General features: G+C 39.9%; 1 protein-coding gene across 2 annotated transcripts in view; it reads right to left on the bottom strand.

Annotated features, from left to right (window-relative positions):
* Positions 1-7,131: 7,131 nt before the first annotated feature.
* LOC113172783 (obg-like ATPase 1) overlaps positions 7,132-26,363 on the bottom strand; it is a 38,637-nt gene continuing 19,405 nt past the window's right edge. Inside the window, exons 6-11 of one of the 2 annotated variants that reach the window (XM_026375807.1) lie at positions 24,333-24,413; positions 23,856-23,953; positions 13,946-14,086; positions 13,294-13,390; positions 9,862-9,984; positions 7,132-7,563 (exon numbers count right to left, since the gene is read on the bottom strand). In XM_026375807.1, coding sequence (XP_026231592.1) covers positions 7,462-7,563; positions 9,862-9,984; positions 13,294-13,390; positions 13,946-14,086; positions 23,856-23,953; positions 24,333-24,413 — 642 coding nt within the window. In that variant the 3' untranslated portion in view covers positions 7,132-7,461. Of the gene's footprint in view, positions 7,564-9,861; positions 9,985-11,196; positions 11,322-13,293; positions 13,391-13,945; positions 14,087-23,855; positions 23,954-24,332; positions 24,414-26,363 lie in introns of those variants that run through there. The other variant, XM_026375808.1, reaches the window with a different exon arrangement.

Genomic DNA, 26,363 nt, shown 5'->3' with positions numbered 1-26,363 from the left:
CTGTTGACTGGGACTGTGTGCGTCACGTACAGGAAATCCCGCCGACCTTCGTAAAGGTGATTGGACGCTCTTTTAGCACAACGCGTTACTATTCGTCAGTGCACCTGTCAATCATCCGTTGTTGGCTTCTTTTCCTGTTTATGATACATGTTCAGTTTTACAGTATTAGCTTTGAGGAACGTTGTTTACTTTCACTTACACTGTTGTTAATAGTACTACGAAAAGGTTGCTTTTATTTCTGTGTTGTGCAAATAGAGGCCATGTGCAAATAGTGTACACACAGAGGTGCAGTCACATTCATTATCAAATCTTTATTATTAGCATTTAACTTATTCTAAGTAAAGTTTAGAATCAGTGTAACAACAGCAGTTCCCAGTCACAATGACCATGGGGGTATTCAAGCAAGCAGGTTTAACAAACTCTGCACTTACAACTGAACTCTGAGTTGATTAACCCTGAGACTGAAGTTTAGAATTTCAACAAAAACTGTTCAATAATCTTTGGATTTGTTCACTCAGAGTTCAGCGTGTTCATGAACATAAAAAGCCCTTACTAATGGAGCTCTGTTACAAGGATTTGCCATAGTCAATAAGCAGCAGACCCTCCATTTTAATCCAAAGTTAGAATGAGAAGGAGCCACAGTCTGAGAAAAGAGTTAATAAATCAACACTGTTCTCATTTATTTCATTCAGTGCAGTAAATGCATTAATCATTTAGAAGATTTCCTCAATGGATGATAAAATGCTAGGATTCCTTGTCACAATACATGATTACGTTTAGGTGTTTAGGTTCCTGTGAGCACTGGTAGATAAAATCCAACATAAACCTAAGCTTATTTATAGCTATGTACACTCATGATTCTAGTAACTTGCAGTTGAAAAAAAAAAAAAAGATTAAACGTGAGCTTACACATTTGTTTTATATATTAAAAATCTTGCTCAGCATCATTTAATAACATTTGAATGCCTGGTAAACTTAAACAGAGCAACTGAAATCTTACTAAAGCTAGTTAAAGTTATATGTGGCTCATGTTTAATTCATTTTAAGATAAGTTTAAATTACACCCCTCTCCATCCACAAGGACCATGGGGATGACGCCAGCCTCAGTTGATCCTGTGCTTGCCTGTTCCTGTGCTGCCATGATTAACTGTGTGATCTGATCTTCACCAGTCACAAATAACAAACACAATATTTCTAAGCTGATATAACATAAAACGGTCATGATCTTTAAGGTCTTCGTTGGACACACTTTTAAACATACAGAGTGATGATAGAAATAGTTCAGCAACACTAAGCTTCTGACGTCAAAAAAAGGCCAACTGGAGTGTGCTATTTACAAGCAGCATGCGCTGATGTGGGCAATGTCTTGCTAAAAAGAAATCTCAGAAGACCACAATGAAGAGTTGTTGATTTGCATGCAGCTATTAATTGTTACTCTCTTTGAGTAATTTCAAAGAGTTTACATATTTACCAGCCCACAGTGAGACAAACTGTCTATAAGTGGAGATGATTTGGTACTGTGGCTACTGATATGATTCCCAGCCAAAATCAGTCCAAATGCACAAAGCAAAATGCTCTTTGGGGCGAAGAATCGTAGAATGCGAGCTACAGACTTGAAGGATTAATTGGAGCTGGTTAACATCTCATCTCATGTTAATGAGTCAACCATACGCAAAACATTGAACAGACATGGTATCCATGGAGCAGAACAACACAAAGGAACTTTGTAACTGGTCTCCAAGAAAACATTGTAGCATAACAATACTGGGAAAATGTCTTGTGCACAAATTAAGTGATGGTAGAATTGTTTGGATCACATGGCACTATGCAGGGCATAAAAATAAAATGGCGTACCAACATGGAAACACCATTCCAACAGTGACGTATGGAGGAGGGAGTGTTAAAGTAATAATGTGATATTTATGCAGTCCCGCTGGGACAGTCCCATATTTAAGTTAAACAGTAAACCTGCTACGCTGGTAATAAAGTTAGACCAGAGAGGAATAACAGTAGTACTGTTATAATGCTGGGGTAAATGAGTGTGAGGGACAGTTCAGGCAGCCTACATTTAGTCCAGTTTTTAAAACCTGAGCAGCACCACAGTCAGCCTTACTCAGAAATATTCATATCAAGTGATGTAATGATTCATAGCAGTTTAACTATGAAAGAAATGTTCCAACAATACAACCAATTACAATGATAAATGACTATTATCAAAGTCTTAAATATATAAGGTTTCACGCAGATTGAAGAGAAATCCACAATGTGTATTTGAATGTGAAGACAGAGATTACTGTCTCTGTACCAACAGTGGCTGTCAAAGCTTTAATGTTAGTAAAGATGGGTTTTGTGCAACAAACTACTGTCTCAATTGGATTTTTATCTTCTTCTCCTGACTAAAATTTCCAATAGTTAATGTGCTCCAATGCGAATGAGGTGTATGTACGAGGAAATGAAAGGCGTGCCAGACTGTTTCACACATTCGGCAGGAGGGGAGGAGACTGACAGAAAGTTGGGATTGAAGAAAGCTCGCCAGCAATCAGTTTGGGTTCATGGAGTAAGTTACTGCTGTAACTGACTCAGCGTTGACAGCAAAGTCCAGCCAGTAATGTGTGGTCAGATAATGGCTTTTACCAAGAAATACCACATTCTTACCTACCTATAGAATCATCAGCATGGGTTTAAAATGCTTTTGAGAAAAGTATTTTGCACAAATGTGATCTAGCAACTTGTAAAAATTGTTTGTAGTTGTGTAGTAGGCCTATATCATGTGAAGGTGAAAACAAAACACATGGTACTATAAATTCCAAGCTATTTAATACACCAATCCAACATTTTCTCTCCTCATACTGGTTCTACTAACTCCGTTTTTAAATGTACAAAACAGATTTATTCCATTCATGGCCCTAATACCTGAAAATCACACTCTTCAGTGCATCTGAATTCTGCCGTGATGTCATTCATCCATGCTCTCTCTGTGTTTTTGCAAACTAATAGTGGCATTGTGTTACCCCCAAAAACACACAATCGAGACACAATCTGAGTTTGCATTTGACTGGATTTCTTCCCCTCCATCTGATTGTGCGCATTACAACATTGTGAAAGTGCATTGAAATGAGAGCCTGCATGCTATTGTACCTGCTCTGCGCCCGTGATGCTATCAGGACCCCACTTCTGAGTATTATTTGTGGTGTGTCAGTTCCTCACAGTGCACGACCGCAGTGAGGCTATTTCTCTCAACCTTCAATTCAAACTTGGCCCATTACAGCCAGACTACAAAAGCACTTTCTGTGCACTCAGGAGCTCACGGCAGTGAATGGTGGATATTTCCAATCACTCTGCTGTCAATCCAAGTGTCAGGTAAACACAGGGCAATGGAAACAGCTTTAGAAAAACCTTGCAGCTATGTCTGTCTTACTACATGTGTCCTTGGAAATGTATCAACAATTTCTACAAAGACCTCCGAGTTAAAGGGAAAAGTCAAATATCCTAAAAGCAACACAAATGCAACACTATGGCGAATGCAGTGGCCTGTAAAGGGCGCGATATATAACAGCTGTGGTGTTTGTCTTCAGATCTGTGAATGTTGTCGCCAGCTTGAGCTGCATAACAAAGGAAATGAGATTGTATTGACAGACCTTGTATTCGCTTCATGAGAGGAATCTGTGAAGTCTGTGGAGCAATTACCCAGTGGGAGTTTCAGTAAGTATTCAGTGTAATAGATATAACTCTAAATATGACACTCACTGCATCTTAACAGACCTCTTAACTTTCCGTTTTCTTTTAGTATTATTTTGGGGAAATGCTATTGAAATATGGATGAGAAAGTGTAAGCAAAACCCTAATATTCAATGTGAGAGAATATCTCACAAGACTGGACACCGTTATTGTGGCGCAGTGCACAAATGTCAAGGAGAACAGGAATAACTGAGTGAGTCCACAATAGCTCTGAGTGTTTCACATTAACATACTGACAGTTGTTTTCATGAAGGCCAGTCCAAGAGAGAGTGACCTCATGAAGAGAAACTGCCCTGTTGGAGGCACCTTGTGGGCCACTGTAAATGGGAGCTGGGAGAGAAAATTGAAACTGGTGCATCACAGAGAAATGTGGATGGAATATCAAACATGTGTTGTGGACAAGCCTGAAGGACCTAGGATGGAAGAATGTAGGTTTTGTCCCGGATAATGTGAATTAACTAACCTTGTAAATACATTGGTAGATGCTGCATATGTATATTTTATTTATCATTGTGATATGTATCTGACCAACCTCACACCAGAAGTGCCCAACCACATTACAGATGCATTAAGGCCAATTATGTCATTTATGTAGTGCTTCACATTCAATTAAAGACATGAAACTAGCAAAGAAAAAAAGATAATGCTGTTATACTTATTCTGACAGATGTATTTATATACCCTACATTAACAAAAGCCAGTCAACAAACATGTCTACACAGTATATAGATTAATCTGCGGTTGTGGTCCTGATTGTATAGATAGTATACACATAGTTGCACATAATGTGTGTGTTATACTCTTTCTACCAGGTCATGTATAATAACACTAGAAAAGTCACTTTTGCAGGGTGCAACAACAAATAGTTGTTTTCTTTTTGTTCACGTGGTTTATTAACTGTTTATTGTTTATTATGATGGATGATGAAACATCTGTCATAATCACTACAATAATTAAATCACATCTTTTTGTATTTCTCTGCAAATTAAACTCAAACTTTTCCAAAAAATACTAATTGATCAAAAAAGTCAAGTTTTGGTTTAATAAAAAGCTGAGGCATATGAGACGTTTCTCAAGTTATGATTTAAACACTCCTTTAAGCTCTAAGCTGTTTATGGCATTTTTTCCTTCGACATTACACCGTCAGGATTTTATTGTTCTGAGAGACGGAGCGATAAATCAAAGCATGAAGTCGTGTCATGATAGAACAACACAAAAGAGAGGAAATTGTTGCGAATATGTGAGCATGAAGTGTTATTTTAGTCCAATCCAGATTTAATATTGATTTCATGTCTATTCTGTGTACAGTGTATAGCACAAGTGTCAGACAGAGAAGTCTCACAATGGCAATAATTACAGCATGGCGATACTTTCATTGTCGTCCAAAATAGAGATAATTTCCCCTCTGTAATAATAAGATACAATACATTTATAATAACTATTAAATTTCCCAACATAATCCCTTGTGCATAGTTACTGCTATGAAAAATGTCACAGTTATTTATATGTTTATTTGTTATAACTCATACATTCTTCTTTTCTTCAAAGGTCTTTGCTGTGCATGTGATTTACAACAGCAGGCCGTGGTCTGTTTTGTTGGGTGTGTGTTTTAAAGGGAGCTTTCCACTCTGTGCCCTTCTTGGTGTGATGCCACTGTGGTTTGCCTCGGGGCAGAGTGGCACCGCTTGATTGATGGTGCTGACAGAGCATTTGTACCAACAGAGAAGCCGCCACATTTCTGGACTTCTCCTACTTCGCAGAGATGTTATACAAGTTACAGTGCTTTTAAACATGACCTACGTCACGCTATAAAAATTTATGAATCCGTTTGTAGATATTTGTTTTCATTATTAACAGTTGGTACATGTTTACATGTATGCTTTCATGATTTTAAGGCAAGAAAGGACACCCAGTGAGTTTATAATTCATTCATTGTTGCCATGCATGTGACAGCAAAATTATTGGTGTCAAACCCTGAAACAGCCTGGACGCACTCGCGGAGCAAGAGACTTTGTTATAGTGTTTTGTTCCTATACAACATCTGCATGATTCTAAATAGCTTTATTACTTGTCCTGAAAAGATTTATTGGCACTTTATGAAAAACAAAATACTCCGCAACCACTGGGAACAACTCATCAGTCTACAAGCTACAGCAGATGAATGATCTTCTATGAGGGGTTTAGGTTGGCCAACACCAACACCACACCAAGAAGAATGCAAAAACACTCTTGTCTCAAGCCCCATTGTGCTCTCCAGAGGATTAGTATGGTTTTACTTAGAAAACAGACCGCTGAAAACAGCCTGTTGTTGTATAGAAGACAGTATATGGGTGTAAGTGCTTGTAGCAACAACTTCCTTGGTCTTGAGCGTAATGTTAATGCTAAAGCTAACTAAACACAATAAACTTAACGCCATTTGATACACATCATTCATTCATGTCATCTAACCACAATAAACACTATCCTATATTTTGCCACTGATCTCAAACCATAAAGACTATAATCCACCTTATTTCAGTGACAAACACTGTTCTTTGTAGTGCCAGCACAGGGTCGGCTCCATAAAACATCCTATCCAAAACTTGGATATGCAATACCATCTCTGTGAAATGACCATTTTTATTCAATCTTTTTGTTCCCATCAAAGGGCCATTTTGTTCTCTGCAGTCTTAATGGTTACAAGATATTCAGCAAAGCGCAGCTGATCTACAGCTCTTGGCTGGGACTCCCACGGAGAATACAATCTTACTTGGGTGCGCTGTGGCTGCAGCCATACAATTCCATCAGCATAAATGCTTCACAAACACTTGCACACAAAGTATAGGGGCAGAGAAAAACACTAGTTCAGACAACAGGAATTGTTTTCTGGTTGTGCTTGTGGATTGTGTCAACTTCTATACAGAATATCACAAAATGTGGACTTTTTCTTTTGCAACATTATGATTTGAATGAATATTTCTATTTTGGGTTTGCTCTTGTGTTCAGGGATGGGAGTAAGAAAACTGTAAACCTAACAAAGATGCTATTTATGTCAGTATTTGAGGACCAAAGCAGAGGACAAATACTGTATATTAATCAATCATAAATTAAACAAAAAAGTAAATTAAAGGTTAACTCAATCACTTTACAAATAATTGTTTAAACTGACCAAATCTTTGGCCAAAACACCTGCATCCTGCATGTGCCCTTCTGAAATCAGCATCACTTAACAGATTTAATTGTAATTGTCCCCTCTCTGCTACAGTCAATGTCAGCTGTGTCTTTTAATTCTCTAATCAGTGGTCGGCAGGACCGCTATCACCATCCCCATGCAGCTTCCCACTCAATACAGACATCCCAAAACACACACAGACTGGTTTTGTCAAATGTTTTATTGAGTGTAGACATCTGGGCTACTGTAAAACATGCATTATCTGCAGAAGGGGGAGAGGAGCAGGTGGCATTGTCCCCGCTGTCAGCTGTGTCAGTGCTGGCACCAGTGATGGAGATTAATGAAGTATCTGGAGAGTAATATGCTCCTTCAAATGCTGCTACAATTTGGAGTGGGGGCCGATCCTGATCTTAAATAGCAAAGCTGTCAGAGTTTACTGAACCTCTGCCTTGGCACATGGGTAAGGGTGGGGGGGTTCAATTCTACAGTATGGAAAGCAAAAACAAAAAAAAAGTGGCAGTGTGTATCAGCCAAGAAAAGGTAACAATACAGTCAGTTATGTAAACACTTTTTCACTTTTTCTTTGGTGCATTTGGTACATTAAATTTGAAAAAGATGATGTCTCCATCCTCAACAATGTAATTTCTTCCCTGTTGTCTGTATTTCCCAGCAGCCTGTAAAATAATATAAAAGATGAATTAAAATGAAAGGTTAGCAATAAAACAATACCCTAAATGCATAGGTTAAAGACTTTAGCTATTCATTGGTTGACCAGCAATCAAACAATCAAACACAGACCCCCACACACACACACACATTTTTGTATGCCAGTCAGTGTGAGGACACTAATTGACATAATTCATTCCCAACCCCCTACTGTCACATAGACCATGCCAATCTACTCTGTTTAACTTTACGCTAACCGAAACCTAGTACTAAACCTAACCCTAAAAAACTAGTCTGAACCCCGAAATTGCTCTTTAAACACCCTTCTCATAGTGAGGCCCAGCTAAAATGTCACTTTGTTAAAATGTCCTCAGTCCAACGGTTAAAAATTCAACGTTGGTCCTCACAATGACAGCCATAAACACACACACACGCACACGTGCGCGCACACGCACACACAGACACACACACACGCACACACACACTTCCATGTTTTGTTCAAGGGGTGCCTGAATTCCCACTGAGTGAATAATCCTCTCTTCTGCCCGTTTTAGTTTGATGTGCACAAGCAAAAAATGTTAATAAGTCTTTGATTACAGCACTATGAAACTTCTCAAGGAAACAAAATAAGTTCCAACATTTCTTTTGTATACAGTAAGTGTTTGTTCTCCTTCCCGGCAAACTCAAAATAATTGACTTGAAGTGCTAATACGGACAGGTTTATGCATTCTGGTTCTGCTCAGCACACAATTAATTAGAAGAATCAATGTCCCTTTAAAGGCTCAGGAGACCATTTAATCCAAGCTCAATACCACCAGAAACACTGGATGGAGAGGGAGACAGGGGAAAAAAATCAATGGCTATTTGTGATTCCTGAGTATGTATTAAACCAGATACGACTAACTGGTTCATTTGCACTTGAAAGCAGCCATCTGGAGCAGCAAGCTTGGCTTAAGCAGATATGATTACTAATAATGTGATATCCCCGTACACTGGCCCTATTCAGACAGCCTATTCCCACAACTGGCATTAAATAGCACGAACCTTAATGCCACAGTCGGAAACGCTCCATGTTCTTATGAGGCTCAAAAAGGGATTAGTAAGAGAGCATGCAGTAAGGACCTGACACTCAGATCTCAACCACGGATAACAATAGTGAAACTCCCCAGAGACCGACACATTTCACCCTCTGTTTGCAGCTTATGGAGGGTGTGGACAATACACTGCTGCTGCATTAAATATTAAATACTTATTAAAAAAGACTTGAATAGTAAAGAGATTTAAATGTTTTCATAGTGCTTCCTTTCCTCGCTGGTCCCCGCAGGTCCCCGCAGGTCCCTGTGTGTCACCATAATTACATTAGTCGAGTCTGTAAGTGGGTGCATCGAGTTGATGGGGGTGATAGTGAGATTGTAACAGCATGGCTTACAGCTGCTGCTCACAAATGTCACACACAGTAAGATCAGTCACTTCTGTGTGAATTCATGTAACTGAGAATTAAACTTAGATTATAGCACATACAGAAATTAAATAATAATAAAAAAAAAAGAATTTAATGTGATGTGTTGAATAACTGATTATTAACTTCTAATTAACCACATTACAATTTTCGATGTGACACTAACTTGATGGAAAACACAAAACAAGACATGTAGCGGGAAAAAAAGTCATTTTGAAGCATGTCTTTTTTTTTTTTTACTCACTAAAGCTGACGCCCAGTTATTGTCTTTACAAATTCACCATGAAATCAGTTATTATATTTGAGAGGAGTGTGCACATGAGCAAACCCACAGCCCAGTCACAGAAAAGGTCAAAACAAACACTGGCCATCATTAAATTAAGATATGCGAGTCACATTTCTGTGCTACCCATCCATGTAACAGCCCTTATTTGAAGAATTTCACACTTTATTTAATTTGCCGCTTTATATCACTGTCACCTACCTACAGTGGCTGGGGGATTTGGCAAACAGAGAGCTCTAAGCTAACAGCACACTCTATAGATCTGATAAATGCCTGGTGAGGTGAAGAAGTGTTACCTCTGAGCGACAGTGCTGAGCCACGAACAAGAACTACCATCAGCCAGTTAAGACACATTGTGATAAAGATATGCACAGCTGGAGCAGAATGGCAGTGTTTAGAGCCAGAATCAGTTGGCTTGTCAGGAGTGGTGCTGGAGTGTGTGCAGTAATTTCTTCCCCTGAGTAAAGGTGAAGAGCAGTTTGCAGTAGGAGCTGTGTGCTGACTGTCAGCTCCACTGATCACAGGAGACTTCCTCTCATCTCCTCTGGCTCCCTGACTGCTCACCTTGACAGCGCTCTCACTGCCTTCCTCTTTAAAATCCTGGAATTTCATTACTTCCGCCATAATGAAGCCCTTCTCAAAGTCTGTGTGGATCTTCCCCGCAGCCTGTGGAGCCTTAGTTCCTTTCTGTCACAAGGAAGGAAAAGAGAGGACAAATGAATTGTTTTGGAGAAGATGGATTACAGCATGCGAGCGACATGGTGTTTGATAGGGTGATAACATTGGGAGCATCACTCAGGGGTGTTTTCAGTCGGGGGTATTCTTGCCTCGGTCCTGATTTCTGGATAGCTTTCCACTCGGCTGTGCCCTGCTAGGGCAGCCTGGACACCGATAAGGACCCAGCACTGCTATCAATGCCTTCTGATTCCCATTCCGTGGTGGTATTGATTTCTGTCCAAGCAATCTTGTCTCATTGTGGGTCGCTGCTCAGCTCTCTGGTCATGACAGCAAGAAGACCCAGTGTTGCAGTGAGAGGCCATGATGGTACAGACTTCACTGCACCAGGCTTTGCTGCTGTCAGACTCCAGAGTTTAGTAATTCAAATGAAAACATGTAATAATGTTGGACTTCTGGAGCGTATGAAACTGTTTTTAATGTCTTTAAATGGACTTGGAATAGACATTTAAATGTGTTCCTTAAGTTGTTTACAAAGCACAAAAAAGCAGTTTAACACTTTTATAAATTCTGTCTTCAATGAATCCTCTTTAACACTCTAAGGCACAAGTGGTGACTGATAAACTGCACAATTTATATGCACTGAAATAATGCTGGGCGGAAATGACAAATGACCCAAATAAGTGACGTGGCTGCTGTGCATCATTATGACTCCTGCCTGTCGACCTGCAGACTCTCTCTCTCTCTGCTCTGCAGCTCTGTGCTCAGGAACTGTTGAGCAGTTTTAATTACGTATATAATCAGGTTGGGGTCAACATATTTCATGCCAAAAGAATGATGCGTATTTAATGACTCTAATACATTACCATCTCTTTGCAATCTCATTGACGGAGTGCTTGTGAGTTTAACTACCATTAATCAGCATCAAGGTTTGTCTATCTGAAGAAAAATAGATTAAGGGAGGGATTTTTTTCATATGGTGCATTACAAGAGATCCACATTGTCCTAGTTAAGAGCTGTGCAGAGGAGGCTGATAGATAATGGTCACCTCGAGGCTGCCTAATAAAGCATGTTAAAGGACTTAGGAACACGACATTACTGAGTGTAGTTTTTACAATGCAAGATGTATTGGCTTAATATAGTTACTCACTGATGCTTACCTGACTAAATGCCTCTCACACACAATCAAGGCTGGCTGTAATCAGTCATGTCAGTGGGGACAAGCGTGTTTTTGAGGATGCCTTTGAAGTGTTTCGAGACTTTTTTTGTAAATAGCAAGGACATCAGTCATGCTGAGATGAGTGTGTGCCTAAATCCGGTGATGTCATCTGGCTAAAATGTAATGTGTCCTGTGTAAAACAAAAATAGAGACAATGAGCTCATCTTTCCCCCCTGGCCTAAACACAGTGTGAGATTCACGATCATTATCGTTATTTTTTTTCCAAAGTTTGTGTTTAAATTTGCTCGTATGTGCTCATTATTAATGTGAAAAAAATATTGAGGTAAATAATTTGAAGCCGCAGATTTTTGTTACGTTCAGCAGGGTAACTTTCTATCTGGTCAGTAGCAAACATATCAGCACAGTTATTGTTGTCTTCTGCATCAACATAAAATCAGAATGGGGCATCCTGTTTGCAGACAATCTAAGTATTAGACCATCAGTATTCGTGGGGAAGCTGCAAGTCATGTTCTGTGTTCACATCTGACCAGGTAGCTTGTTTCTTTCTTAAGAGCACACTCAGCTTTCTCTGTTCTCCACACTTTGATCTTCTGAACATATTTTACTATAGATATACTTAGTGGGAATTATAGAGAAAATGAAATACTGACATCGACCTGTGCTTTGTTTTTCAGAGAAATTAATGGACGAGTAGTTTGTGCTCAGAGCTCTTGTTCACCTCATGCCTGCAGCGGGGTTCTTTTATGCAACAATTTATACTTCACTTCAGGTTAATTGAATTAAAAGATCATATTGTTTAACGTGAATTTTTACTAGTTTCTTACTGCATACAAAACAATGACCTGGACTCTTACTTATTTCTAATGCCAATAATTTCGGTTGGTACTAATTTACCCATTTGATCCGTTATTTTGTAGTGATATACATGTAATTATACTTATATTTGACTAACATGTACGTTTTTCTGTGGACAAACGTGAACTACAGTTACAGATACAATCATTATTTTGTATTAAATCTAAATTAAAATACAGACATTTTATCATTTTGTTGGTTTAGCAATAAAAGAATACTGTATATGTGTTTATACAGTATTTGATAACCTTGTGCGTGTTCTCTTCTAGTTCTTTACTTTTGTAACATCTGGAAAACAAAACACCTTTGAGCCCTTCAAGGGATCTGAAACAATATGTTTTCATGTGCATTAACTCCATTCCATGAGGTATTTCTATTGACTTTTCTTATAAATAAACATCATTTGCAACAGTATATTCATATAAATTCATATTCATACAAATATATTTCATATAAACATATTGAACAAAGATAATCTGGAGCATTTCCTGATCATCTGTCACTAATTCCTGAAGAAACTTACATTCGGGCAGCGAAACTATCTGCTTGGTTCTTTGATAAGAATAAGTTCAGCTAATGATTATAGAAGACAACAAACAAAAGGTTTCTGAAAAACTTTCTTTGCTGTATTAAATCACCTACATGGACTTATCATTATGCAACTCCTGACGAGTCAAATGGCTTATTATATCTGTACTTCTACCCGCTCGAGAAAAACAAACAAACAAACAAACAAACAAACAAACAACAACAGCATGCAAAGCCAACATCTGTATTGATGTAAATCCTGTGATCCCATTGCGTAAAGCTCTTGGCGGGCCGGGCTCTGTAAACTGAGACACACAGGGAGGAGGAGCCCCCAGAAAGGCCCACAAACATTCGAATGAAAAGCGACATCAATTTTGGCACAGACACCCTCTGTCACACAGATTAGGCAGGCACAATGCACAGGCGCCTTATCTCCAGCGGCAGGAGGAGGGCAGGCAGATCTGCACAGGATGGAAACATTCTCATGGACGTAATGGGCAAAATCAATTGTTGCCCTCCTCAATCAATGTAGCCCCCACTTTCACTGTTCAGCAGCTCACCAGTAATTGAAGTTATCCTTGGCCTGTAATGACTAGCTAAAGCACAACCATGACAAAGTTGAAAGTGTGTGATATCAGTGAGGTCGCCAGCAGGGTGGAACATGGGACACTGTGTGTGTGTGTATTTGTTGGGTGTGTGTACATGCGTACATGTGCACACACTCGCATGTATGTGCACAGCAGGTGGCTGCCTCTTACCCGAATGGTCCATGCACGGACTTCATCTGGTCCAGCAGTGAAAAAGTACTCCAGCTGCAGGACTGCATATCCTGCCTTGATGATCTTGCTCAGGGCACTGGTGGAGAGAAATGTCTGTTTGAATCGAGGGGTCTGAACTGTTTAAGTATTCTTTATTGCCACTGATGCCTAGACAAAGTTCACTTCAGCGGCAAGGCCCCATTCATTCCAATATAAACTCATTAAGTGAATAAGATGGGTCACTTCGTTTCACATAAGACATTCAACTCTCCAATGGTTTCTTTGATTAATTAGAAAGCTTGTGGACTCATTTAGCATTTTTAAGAATTCAACTCGATGCCTCGTTCTGCACCGAGAGAGAGAGAGAAAAAAAAAATCTGCTGTCACAATTTTTCTCTCCATAGAGGTTTTCACATGAGAACAATAAACCCAAAATGCCCAAGTTATAATTATACCTACAGATGACAGATGACAGTTAAAAACTTAATTTAGAGGAAAACCCTTTGACTGAGTTGTTCAGTAAGAAGAGGGATCCTTTGCTTTATAATGGTAATTACTCTGCCATTTATTATTCTATCAGCACATGCAATTAAAGGAGTGCATGGAGGACACAGCTGATAATAAAGTGTGGGGAGACTGAATGCTAATTAACCTCTGCGTCTTGTGCTCTGTGCAGTATTTCTGCCTCTCCTCTTCACTCTTGTCCTGTAGCTGGCTCTCCAAGCCGCCACTGAAGGGGATGACCAAGGCTCCGGGGTCATGACTGTCCACCCACTCCTTGATTTTCACCAGCCTGGTAAAAACAACAGCCACAAAACTGGTTGGAGTACTTGATTAACATGAAAGTATTTGCTGTCTGTCGGCGCATACATATTCATGAGAGCAGCTGAACATATGAGTGTTTGCAGGAGACTGAACTTCGAAGGTGGCATTTCTTTCAGACAGTTCGACGTTCTTTAAAGTTTCACACTAAACATTTGATGTGACATGTGCTCATACGAAAGAGCACAAACTCACAAAGATTTAAAAAGAAATGTGCACTTTATAACTACTGGAGCAGGAACAATGTAGACCTTTCCCTTAAGGTGAAAGTAGCACAGCAATGTAGAACATACTCCACTTCTAGTAAATGGACACAGGTATAATAAGTAAAACTATTATCTATTACTTATAATAGTTATTATATTATAACTGTTATCACCTGAACATTTATGTAAAGACAAGAAGGAGCAGAACAACGAACCACTAAGTGTTTCCTTACTTATAAATGTCTTTGTTGTTCTTTAAACCACCTGAGTTTTTTTTTTTCTGTTTTGTTTTCCAGTCCAGCAGCAGGACACCTGACATTGCAGGACAAAGATATCCTCACACTTAATGGCAACTTTCAGTGAGAACAATATAAGGGGGTTAGAGCAATTATGAGATTAGCCCCACAAGCTCTCAGGCTGGGATTGGACAGGTCTCAAAGAACAGCATCACACAAATCTATTTTCACACGGGCGGCCTGACAGAGCTTCTAGGCTGGATTGATTCTAAGGGTCTCTGTCATTATCTGTAATCCTAGTTTCCTGTTTAAAGCCCATAAGAATCAAAGACTGGGAGGAACCGGACCACCTCAATACCACATCTGTTCCAATAACAATGTCACCGCTTTATCACCTACAGCACCATATCACTGCTCCTACCTAATGATTATCAATATACAATATATGACAGGGGAACGGGCAGTTTTCATCGCTTTTCCTTTGATTGGATGTTTTTCCCCAACCAGCTAGAATAACACTACAGGGTAAATTTGAAATACCTCATGTGCCAGTTTGTCTGTCTGCTCAGATACACATCTATTAAGAGCCGTAACCTAATATTTCCCTTTCTGCTCAAACCATGTTTGCCGAGTTGATGTTTGGCTGTCACTGCAATAAGGTGGGAGCCAATGTCTCACCAACAAAAGACAGAAAAATAAAACACATTTAGTCAAAGCCAGAAACCTAAAAATGAAGGAGATGGTGGGCACGCCAAGAGGGGAAAAAAATCCAATCTGAGATAATAACAGCTGTAGTTTGTCACTTTTAGCAGCACAGCTGTCTATTTGGTGGCACGTTATTTGCATTCCTCAGGTATTGCGTTCTCTACAGGCGGCTGAATAATGATTCACAAATCACTCTCTCCACACCAGTCAAGGGCTGTGATCCTTTGAATAGACCATTGTACCTGAGACTGTAATTGGTGAAGACTTGACAGAGCTGAGCCAAGCCAGCCAAGTAACAAAGAGGCTCTTGGTAGAAGGCTGAGGGATGATTTTAATAATGTGAAGCTGAGACGGAGAACGTGAGCTGCAAATGAGCATGGGGGTCTCTGGGTCCTCGCACTGAGTGACACAGGACCAGACAAACACCTTGCCACAGGAACATGAAACACCCCCTTCCCTCAACTCCAGAAACAAAGCACTGTCAATTAAGAGCTTTGCACCATCAACATGACTCCCAAAACCAATTCTGTCAACTTCACTGCTGCTACTCTGCAATTTGTATTTATGTCCTTCCCAATTATTTGTATGAAATTTTACATGAATGTGTAAATTGGGGGAAATGTTTATGTAAAACATGCCACATACTTTTTTTTAAAATCCTGTTCCTATCTTTCAGTCATTTGTGAAATCCAACAATCTGAAGTGTTTCCATGTAAATCTGTATTTCAGAGGTATGTTTACAAAGAAGTCAATGCCATGCATAGGATTTCTTTAATGTAAGAAAAGCCTTAATTTATGCTTTTCTGCTCACCAATCACAACCCTCAGTCAGAAAACTGAAATCATTCTTTGTGTGCTTGAAGATTTCAAGAATTTTAAACATAAAATAAAACATTTTGCAATGCTTGTCCTCTGTAATAAGGTTTCACAAGTCTAAGCTAAAGCAAATCTAGTAAGAATTGTGTGTCTATGTGTGTGTGTGTGTGTGTGTGTGTGTGTGTGTGTCCATGTCTTGTCAGTATCCCATTATGTCCCAGCATCGAGTGCCATCTCTCACTGCTTGGTTAATAAAAAGATTCAGCACTTTCTGGTCTTGATATCCCTCTCTGAACAAATGATGCCTGAAATTTTTATTCTTTTTATAATGGAATTCCAATGGCCTTTGCTGCAAATCAAGTGGAAATTTTTGCATATCAAGTGGGAAAAATTAAATGTTAACCACGTTTTAATGTGATTAAGGGTGACAGGGACATTATTTCTGCTAATCATTCACCAGCTTGAAGGCTCAAACAAGGCTAAGGAACAAGACATGTTTGTGCTTTTCCTGCTGCTCTCAGTTCAAAGAAAGATTTTTTTTTTCTTACATACACTTTCATCAAACTTTTACAAATCTAAAACATGCATTATTTCTTTTAGTTTATGTTAATAAAAACAAGTCAGTATAGCAGCAGCACAATGCTAATCTCTGTATATATATATATGGTTATCTTATATATAGGAACAAGCTCTTGTGTTATTTGTTGTAATCTTTGGAGTTGATGGCTGTTGTATTTACAATACATCTAATTTAAAGCCCAATATATTGTGAAATGACAAAATAAAAAACAAAACAATTAGGGCTTCCAAAACAGACTGGCTCTGAATGGAGACGTCCCACAGGGGGCCACCCTCTGCAGCTAGTCTATTTGTCTTTTTTGTGTGGGAATCCTGAGGGGGGTATAATTCCTGTGTTTCCGCATGCCTGGGGCTTCCCTGGACTTTGTCAGAGCTTTGATCTGCTTAAATGGCTCAGGAGGGGAAGACAATGGGAGTTCCTAAAGTACAGGGGCAGCTACCTGAGACAATGACCCGGGCCTGCGTCTGACATACATTCATACAGGTTGGCTTTATTATGAGTGCTTAGGCAGTTAAGCCTGTAAAAGGTGGGCCATCACCTCCAGTTTGAGTGCTCCTTTCAGATACAACTGAATGCCGACAAACCCGAAGAGTAATCCACTGCCTACATCCCCCTGACACACCCACAGGTGGAGGGCCCAGCATCTGAACCCGGGTATGACAGCTGTGTGTGTTACTGAGCATTTTCACATATTCTGGCAGCTGCTGGCTCACATGCTGGGCACAGACTCATCAAATAATAAATCCACGGTCCCCTCGGTTTTGCTTGTCCCAGGTTGCAGGGATGAGGATTCTAGGGGGTTAGGAAGCTGTGGCACATAGCATACACGAACCAGCCCCCCACCCCCGCCCTTCCTTTCTCTGGGAGGGGAAACAGAAATGAGAGGTATGAGCTCATGGTGGCTTTTGAGGCTGGGAAGTCAGGGACCCTGTAGGAAGCTTTTCATCCTCCCAGCGGTGAGCTCCTGAGCGACAAGAGTGCAGACAATCTCTGCTCCCTGTGGCCATGGCCGGATGGAAAGGCAATACACATCATTCTCTTAGAGTGAAGGAGATGTGACAGACGCACACACACACACACACACACACACACACACACACACACACACACACACACACACACACTATCACCAATATTGTCAGCTCCTTTTAGTCTTCAACGCAGTCACGAGCGTGATGAAACACAACAAGGTACAGGCACAATGGGAGCAGCTTTAATTAAGAGCATCATCTCACATCATACCTCAAACAAACCTCGAGGGTGTGCTGGTAACAAGCTTTTTTGAACAACTTTCTTTTCTTTGATAACTGCACCCATTAAATTTTTAAAGACAACACTTGTGACTTTAAATGTTTGCACATGATAGGTAAAACCCTAACAAACCGCCGATACTGGTTTTGCTTTTATTCTGGTTGTTGTGAAGACAATATCAAAGACATGGCCTATGGGGAGAGGGGGCTTAAAAAAGGCAAACATCAGAAATTCAAACAGTAACCCAGAGGACTACATTCTACATCACCCAAAATAATTCTCTATATGGGGTATCCATGCTGTCATTCATGGCAGTTGACTGGGGGAGACAAAATAAGGGGGCTGGGGTAGAGTGGGGGGAGTCATCAAGATGTGACAATTGTGACAAGAGCAGGCAAAGTGTAGCGCTGAAGAACACCACACGGATTTCTCCATCTCTTCTTTTTTTCCAGGATGACAGCTTAATGTCTACCACATGCAATATTTATTCTCATCGTGTGTCAGACTGTCTAGCTGTCCTAGGGAGTACAAAGAATGCCACTTATTAGAATAAAAGCAGAAGGAAGGTAATCAAGGACATATGTAACATCAGCCAATCATGCCCCCTTCCAATCCGGCATCTTTTTTTCACTCTCCCATTCACAACAGTTCAACAATAATCCTGATAATAAGCGTTTGGGAGCTGTATGTGGGAACACTAAATTCATTTATTTGTCTCATTAGAGCAGTCGAGGCTGCAGGCGACTCAATGTGGCATGTGTGTTTGGTCTTACCCTTATCACAAAAATAATAAAAAGCACAGCTCAACAAAGCCAAAGCTATCAAAATGTATCATTAGACAGACTGGAAACTCAGACATTTCTTTTTATGTCTGCAATGCCAAACTACCAGTTTTACAGGGGGAACAATCCCCAGGATGCCCTCAAAAGAGTGCTTCTACAGAGGTGTCTACAGACATTATGAACTGCAGGAGACTCACTCGGCATTAGTGTCCTTGGGCTTTGGCATTATAAATGAGGGACAAGAGACAATCTGTATTGGATTTCAGAGAGCACGCTGATTTCTTGCAGGCTCATTAAAGAAAAAAAAAAAAACAACAAGACAAGAGAAAGTCGCCGTTAGTCTCAAGTTTGAGGTCTGTCTCCTCAGTTACACCAGCAGCGTCTGTGTCTTGACTACCAGGACACAACAAAGACAACAAGGTGACATGTGACATGTCAACAGCGTTCTTTCATTACCTTTACTCGGGCCAGTCAATAACCAGGCTAACTGGACTGACAGGACTTTATTAGCACCATCTGTTTCAGTTTTACTATACAACCTCTCCTGTTGTCTTCTCTCATTGAAAGCTAGCTAAAGGCATCCATTAGGAGTGAGTGGGCAGTATGGTGCTTTTCTCATGTCTCACCATGAGAAAGTATTTCTCAGGATCCCACACTGTACACGGAGAGAGTGGTTAACTGTGCACACAATAAAAAAAAAAAAAGCAAGTTATCGTATCTCCCCCATAGCTTTGCAAAGTGAACTCTGTCTGGATTGCAGTTCCTAAAAACCTGGATGGAGCCAGTGGTTTTGCACTCAGTAAAGTTTCAGTTGTGTTTATGGGAATTATGGTTTGGAGTAGCTGAAGTGGGCTGCAGTGACTGCTTTCACACAGTGGCTTTCAGTGAATCATAATAGTCACTCCCGCCTTCTCAGTTTTTCTTCTGTCTCTAAATCTTGATGCATACTCACAAATGGCTAGCTGTTTGTCAAAATGATTAGAAAAAGAAAGTTCACACTTAACATGACTGTGATTCTTCAAAACCCGATAATAATAAAAAAAAAAAAGAAAAAGATTAAACAAAATAAAAGTCAAAGCAACTAAAGCTGTGCAGAGGAAGGATCATTCCTCCACAGGATTTGTTTGAAGATCTGTTTGGAAAAAAGAGATACAAGCTCTCAAGACAGAGGGATCACAACGAACATGCTGCAACTGCTAGTGGGACTTCCTTCAATTGTCAAAGCTCCTCCTACAGGCGAAACAGAGTACTGGACATTTTCCTGCTTCTCTCATCCTTTCTTTACTGGGGTTGGATTTGTTTTTCTTCTAAACTTAGCATCAAAGATTTAATGTCTCATGTGCTCACTGCATTAGTTATTTTTTTCCATGACAGGACCAAACCCAGCCAAGGGCAAATAACAATAATTATTATTAATAATAAAAAGTTATTATTATAATCATATTTGCCTAAAACAGCTGGGTACTGTAGTTTTTAGCAAGCACACATGCAGGAGTAAACTCTGCATTTGCAGAAGCTGTGGATTGATACATATTTAGTCTGCTGGTGAGGATTTGATGCAGCAGGGCATTATATATGTGGGGCTGAGTCATACAAAACTATTGTGTCACTGAGTCATGCAAAGAGTTTTTTGTCAGTTCTATGGTGCAAATCTGTAAATGTGGTCAATTAATTATTTTTGCTTTGTTTTATCTTTTATAATAAAGATATGGATTTTTTCTATCTTTTAACTAATGATAAATGAGATGAGAGTAAATCATTAGCTGAGATCAAACTGGACTTAAAATACGGAAACATGAAAATTCTTCTTCTCTTTTTAATATTACAATTTTAGGAATTAGGAAATGCTTCTGAGATAACAAACACGGCAAAAATATATCTAAATTATGTCATGTCAGAAAAATATGGGTGGGATAAAATGTGAAAGATTAATTTATGCCTCTGTGGCAGAAAAAAATAAATTTAAAAAACGTTTTTCAGTTGTGGCTTCATAGCATAAAAGAATAAGAACATATAGGTACCTAATGTAAAACATAATAAGTAGCAAATAATAAAAGAAACTATATCATTATATATCTGTTTGAATATAAATAAAATAGGAAATCCTATATAGAGAAGTACACATGCCCACAAATATACATACAAATACACACACAGACACACACAGATTGCAGGCAGACAAACAAATCCAGAAACACACACACACACACACACACACACACACACACACACACACACACACACACACACACACACACACACTTAATAAAAGCTTCAAGCAATGGTACCCTGCAGTTCTTACACTCACCAGGAGAACCCACACCGCAGAGGCACTCACAGACAGGTCACGCTTGCTGGTTTCCTTAAAGGTCAACTCATCTACTTAAGAGGGACCAATTTACTTTAATGCACATTGTCCAAAAGAAGGGAAAAAAAAAAACAAAAAAACAGAAGACATAACTGACAAGAAAAAAACATCACAGCATATCTGGCGTATTCTCAACTATATCTTTTGCCATTACAGTACAAAATGTGACCGCTCTTAGTTCTCTGAGGATTAAATGAATATCTGATATCAAACCTATTAAAAGAAATAAAGGCTGATAAAGATGATGAGGCCACAAGCTTGTAAAATAAACAATATCTTAACTGACAAGTGAAAACATACTAACACTGGGCAGGCTGCAGTCACCACATCATCAACAGTGCTCTAATGACCCTCTCTAACATACAAACTACAGTATGTGGCGCGGAGAAAAAGTCTTCCAGGCAGCTCACTGACGCCGAGGAAAGAGGAGAAAGCCTCTTGATAGACTCTTGTAGATGCCATTCCCTATCACGCAATGCCTCTCAGTCATAAACACATGACAAATGCGGCCTTAATCATTTTTTACGAGCAGGGATGTGCAGGGGGCAGTGCATGGCTAGAGGGGAGCGGTGAGCAGCAGGCGGCCCCCTCTGCACAGAGGAGAGGGCTGTGTGGTAAAGTCTCCTCTGGAACATCACTCGGCCAGCACGCCTTTGATCTCCACACCGCAATTACGCCAGCATCCAAATGAGCATGGAGTCGCCTCTGAAACAGACTTCAAACATGCACATGTACGCATTCTCATACACATACACTGTATAGGATTGGAGCCATGTGCTCCTCTCAACAGTAAATGATGTACTGTCTCCAGCAGAGAACCTGGGGATGAAAGGAGGCCTTGCTACTCGTCTGATCCCTCCATTAATGATGGCTTGCTAAAGCTAATACTGTGTATTCTTGTATAAACAAGGGCAGCTTGGTATGTGGTTCCCATACTCCAAACAGGATGATCTGTTTAACAAAGGACTGTTTTTAGAAAGTCTGATAAAAAAAAAAATGTTATCGCCTGTGCTTGTTAAAAGGAATTCAATTGTGTTGATTGTTTCTACAACGTGCTATTAAGTGCCCATACAATTAACTTTCATATGTAAAAACAAAAATAATGTATTATAATTAATAGCATCAAACTAAAGCCTGAGTGACAGCACACACCCAGATGTATATAAGACTGTACTTAAAAAAAAAAGGAGGAACTAAACCTGGGAGATGGCCTGAATGGCTGTCCTGAGAGACACTGATAAAATTGGCTTATTTGCCTCATTCTAGGATTCACCTTCTTTCCTCCACACATTAAAGCTGAGATTGCAATTTGTCTTGCTGTTTGCTTTGAATAGTCCTTAACCATATCATCATCTCAACTGTGCTGGTGGAAAAACATGGGAGCATGGCGACAGCCAAATGGCAGTCTGGCGTCTCAGCTGCAGACTAGCTGCCATTAGGGCTGAGAGCAGCATTTATTGTACAATTAGGGCCAGCTAGATCTACCTGTAATCATCTCCAAACAGGTGTGAGCTCCTCTCTGGACAAGGGAAGTGACTCATCACTTGTCATACATGTCAAACATCAACACTTTGATGTCGGCATTGTTCATTGTGGCGCCCTCAGGACATCTGAGCACTACTGTTTGCCTGTTTAAAACGCTCTAAGATTTATTGCATTTCACACAGTTAAAAGAAAAAACACACACACACTATTTAAAAAAAATCGTCCTACTGATGACGGCTGTTCCACATAACATGAATCACTTGATTTATGAGTTTTTTTCACCCTCCCCGTCTGACAGTCATACTTCCGTGTCAAGAACATTTTAACAAACAGCCATAGGTAAACAACTTCCTTCAAATACAATATGCCGAAGTAAAGCTAAATAAATAGATGTTGTATGGACTGACATGTAAAGCCTAGAGGGCAATTGGAAAAGTGTGATAACAATCCACAAGTTGGTGTTATTGACAAAACAAAATGGCTGTAGAAGTAGCCCTATCAGATATAATGGATGTCTAACACCAGCCTTCTAGACCTGTCCTTACTCTGGTCAGATGACATTATTATAAAAAAGTGTTTTGACAGAGTAAAGGATCATAGTGTGAAGAGGTTTATATTGAAGATCATCCCCAGTCAGTTCACATTGCACATAGTGCTGCACCTGCAAAGTAAGCAGTACAAATCCCTGTGTGTGGGCATTAGAAAGTAAAATGTTCTGTGTGTACATGGCATTTTCTTCTCTCCTCACAGAAAACCCACAGCTGTCACTGTGATGTGTGAGACTTTCATCACTTTTAAGTGAAAAGTTACTTGAGCAACATCATGTGAAAGGAAAATGTAAGTATTTAGAGCAAAACTATTTTCCATGTTATACATTATAATATCTAAGGAATGCCATCCTTCTGATTTATTGGATATCTCCACATGATATTAATTATTTGTTTGGCTTTGAATGTACATATGTTTGTTTTTGTGGAAAATTGAAAATGTAGACCATATGCTAGCATTAGCTCCATAAAATGCAGAGTGTGGTTGGGGTCTGCAGAGCTGAATGCTGTGTGCGCCTACGTGAGAGGCAGATAAATCCTCTGTCACCAGGAGAACACAGCCAGTAGATCAGTGAGGCTAATTCACACACACACTCCAGCATATGCATACGCAGATCCAATTACACATACATATTTTAGCCATAATGCAGTCAGTCAGAGTTAGTAGAAATCAACGTCATCCTGTACATAAGTAGAAGTAAAGCTCTTCAGTCATGATTAATGAGGACAATAAGCTGGCGCCCGTCTTTCTTCGAAGCACTTACCATTTGTTCTTTTTCCTGATGTAGTCTTTCTCCGAGAGGTTAACGAGGTAAATCATTGGTTTGGATGTCAAAAACAAGTATTTGTTCAACACTTCAATCTGTGACAAAGACAGAGAAGGCAAGCAGTGAGAAACCAAACTTTCCAAAGTAGCCTTTGAGGCCGGCACAGACCGAGATAAGTGAAGCCAAATCAAATTACAGTCTGGTGTATAGGCACTGTGGGGAGCAACTATAAAGAGTTTAAATCAAGATCAGCACGGCCAGATGTCATTAGTTTGTAAAAAAAAAAAAAAAGTTAGGCAAAATGCAACCAGCTAAATATATAATATTAATTTTTGATTTTCACCAAGGACATAGGGCTTGGAAAAAACAAACAAACAAAAAGAGAAGGAAACAGCACTTGTACTTTTAGATCAGATTAAAAGATTAGCAAGATAAATCACATTAATAAATTTGACTGTGACACCAAAGGCTTACCTCCTTGTCGTTCCAATCATGATAGTAGCGGACATGTTTCTTTTCATCCACTACCCAGCTCTTGATTTTGCACATAACGTCCTGTTTGGGGATAAAAGAGAATGAACAAGAAGCCATTAAAGGAGATGAAAAAGAATATAAACCCAGCAGGGTATGGGGTAATTATTTCCTAAATGCATGGCATCCTGATGCCAAAATGAACAATGGCTGTGCTCACATTCAAGCAGGAGTGGCCCGGGTTTGACAGGGATGGCATGCATAAGACCCCCTTCCCTTCTTTAAATCATGACAAAATGCCTTCTGGGGTGTCTCGCTTAGAGTCTCAGTTTTATACATCAATATTCCACCGGGACCGTTTAATGAAAAGGCTAGAGAGAGGATACAAAATTGGAAAGAGCAGGGAACTAATTGGAAGTTGGTTAGTTAGGTGCAAATTATTGGTCCTTCCTCAGGCACTTTGCAGAATGCAGTCATACTGAATAAGCACTCGTGAGGTACAGAACTAATTATTCACTGTTTCTTCTGGAGAAAATATTGAGCATTTCCAGCTATATATGCCACATTCATTACCGAGGTACTTGTGGGTTGAGACCACAGGCAAGACTGGGTCTTGACAGGATCTGGAAGCGGAAAAGGGTGGGAAAATGGGAGGGAGGTAGTTATAAAATTTGTAATAAAGAAATTGAGCCTATTATTGTTGATCCAGCCCCACAGAAATTAGCGGAACACATTCTTTTTGTTCCTGTCAACTTGACCTCCCCCTTCATATAAAAACTCCCCCACCCCCTGCAACACTCCCCCTACCTCCTTTTCCCTCCCCAAACCCTTGCAGCACTTCACAATCATACTCTCTTTTGAAAGAACTGAGGAAAAAATCCTGCCAGAGCCTCAATTACACAATGGCAGAAAAAGCTCCACACACTGACCCCCAGCCAGCTGCATTCACTCTCTGCACATCTCTCTCCACAGGAATTCTAAAGGCCTTTTAGTCAGGCAGCCAGAGTGCAGCCAGCGGGAGAGAGCGCAGGAAGAGCTGCATACACTCCGCCCGCGCCGGCCCAAGTCTTCACAGAGAGATTAATCATCTGTGAAATGGAAACAGCAAACGGCCAGTGACACAGGCTGAACCCGCTCCAGGTTTCCCTCATCAGCTCGCAGCCGCCGTGCAGCGCTCCTCTAACAGGCAGGTGTTAATAAAAGGCAGATAGGTCCCACAGGGGTCAAACACATACGCCTGCCACCATGAAGCGCCGCTGGTGGGCCAGCTTCTTATTATTGTTTTGTAAGGATAGGGATTTTGAGGATTCACACAGACAAAAGCAATGACACATTGTTCTTGTAAACACAGGAAAATGGATTTAAATCCTTATAACAATGCATAGATATGAGCTCTGTCCTACTGCATGTACATACATTTAGCTTAAACTCTCAATGAAACATTGGGGGACTTTTTACTTTTTACCTTGATGGCAGATTTTAGCCATAGTAGACTATTTTACAATCAATTCACAATGTCATTTTCTTAAATATTGTATCTTCAGATGTGAGTTTGTGATGCATCGGTAAGTGAATGGCTAATCAAACCCCCCCCTAACGGACAAATGTGCCTTCCTCTCCCTAACTGACCTCCTTTTTAGTTTACCATGTTAATCGTCCCCTTGTGTTTTTTTCTTGCCTCATCCTCTTTCAGCAGGAAGTACGTTAAAGAAAACAGAAGCAACATGTCCTCAAACACACCATGTTTCATTCGTGTCACAAACCACACAGCACTCCACATTGTTCTTTTTAGAGAAAACACTCATTGTACTCATAATTATACACTAATGTATAATGTAGAGAGAGTAAGGGTAAACATATATATATACCATACTCTGTGTATATTATGTATGTACGTATATATACATAATTTCTATATGCTTAGATAACTATGTACAGTATTTGCTAAACTACTGGTAAAAAGACAGTGCTTGATGAGCACAAGCAAAAGTGCAAATTAAGATTAAATCAGGCTCCTTAATTTAATTGTGCTGC

The sequence above is a fragment of the Anabas testudineus genome, chromosome 21 (genome assembly GCF_900324465.2).
Source record: "Anabas testudineus chromosome 21, fAnaTes1.2, whole genome shotgun sequence".
Classification (NCBI taxonomy): Eukaryota; Metazoa; Chordata; class Actinopteri; order Anabantiformes; family Anabantidae; genus Anabas; species Anabas testudineus.
This window is presented reverse-complemented; position numbering and strand designations above follow the sequence as displayed.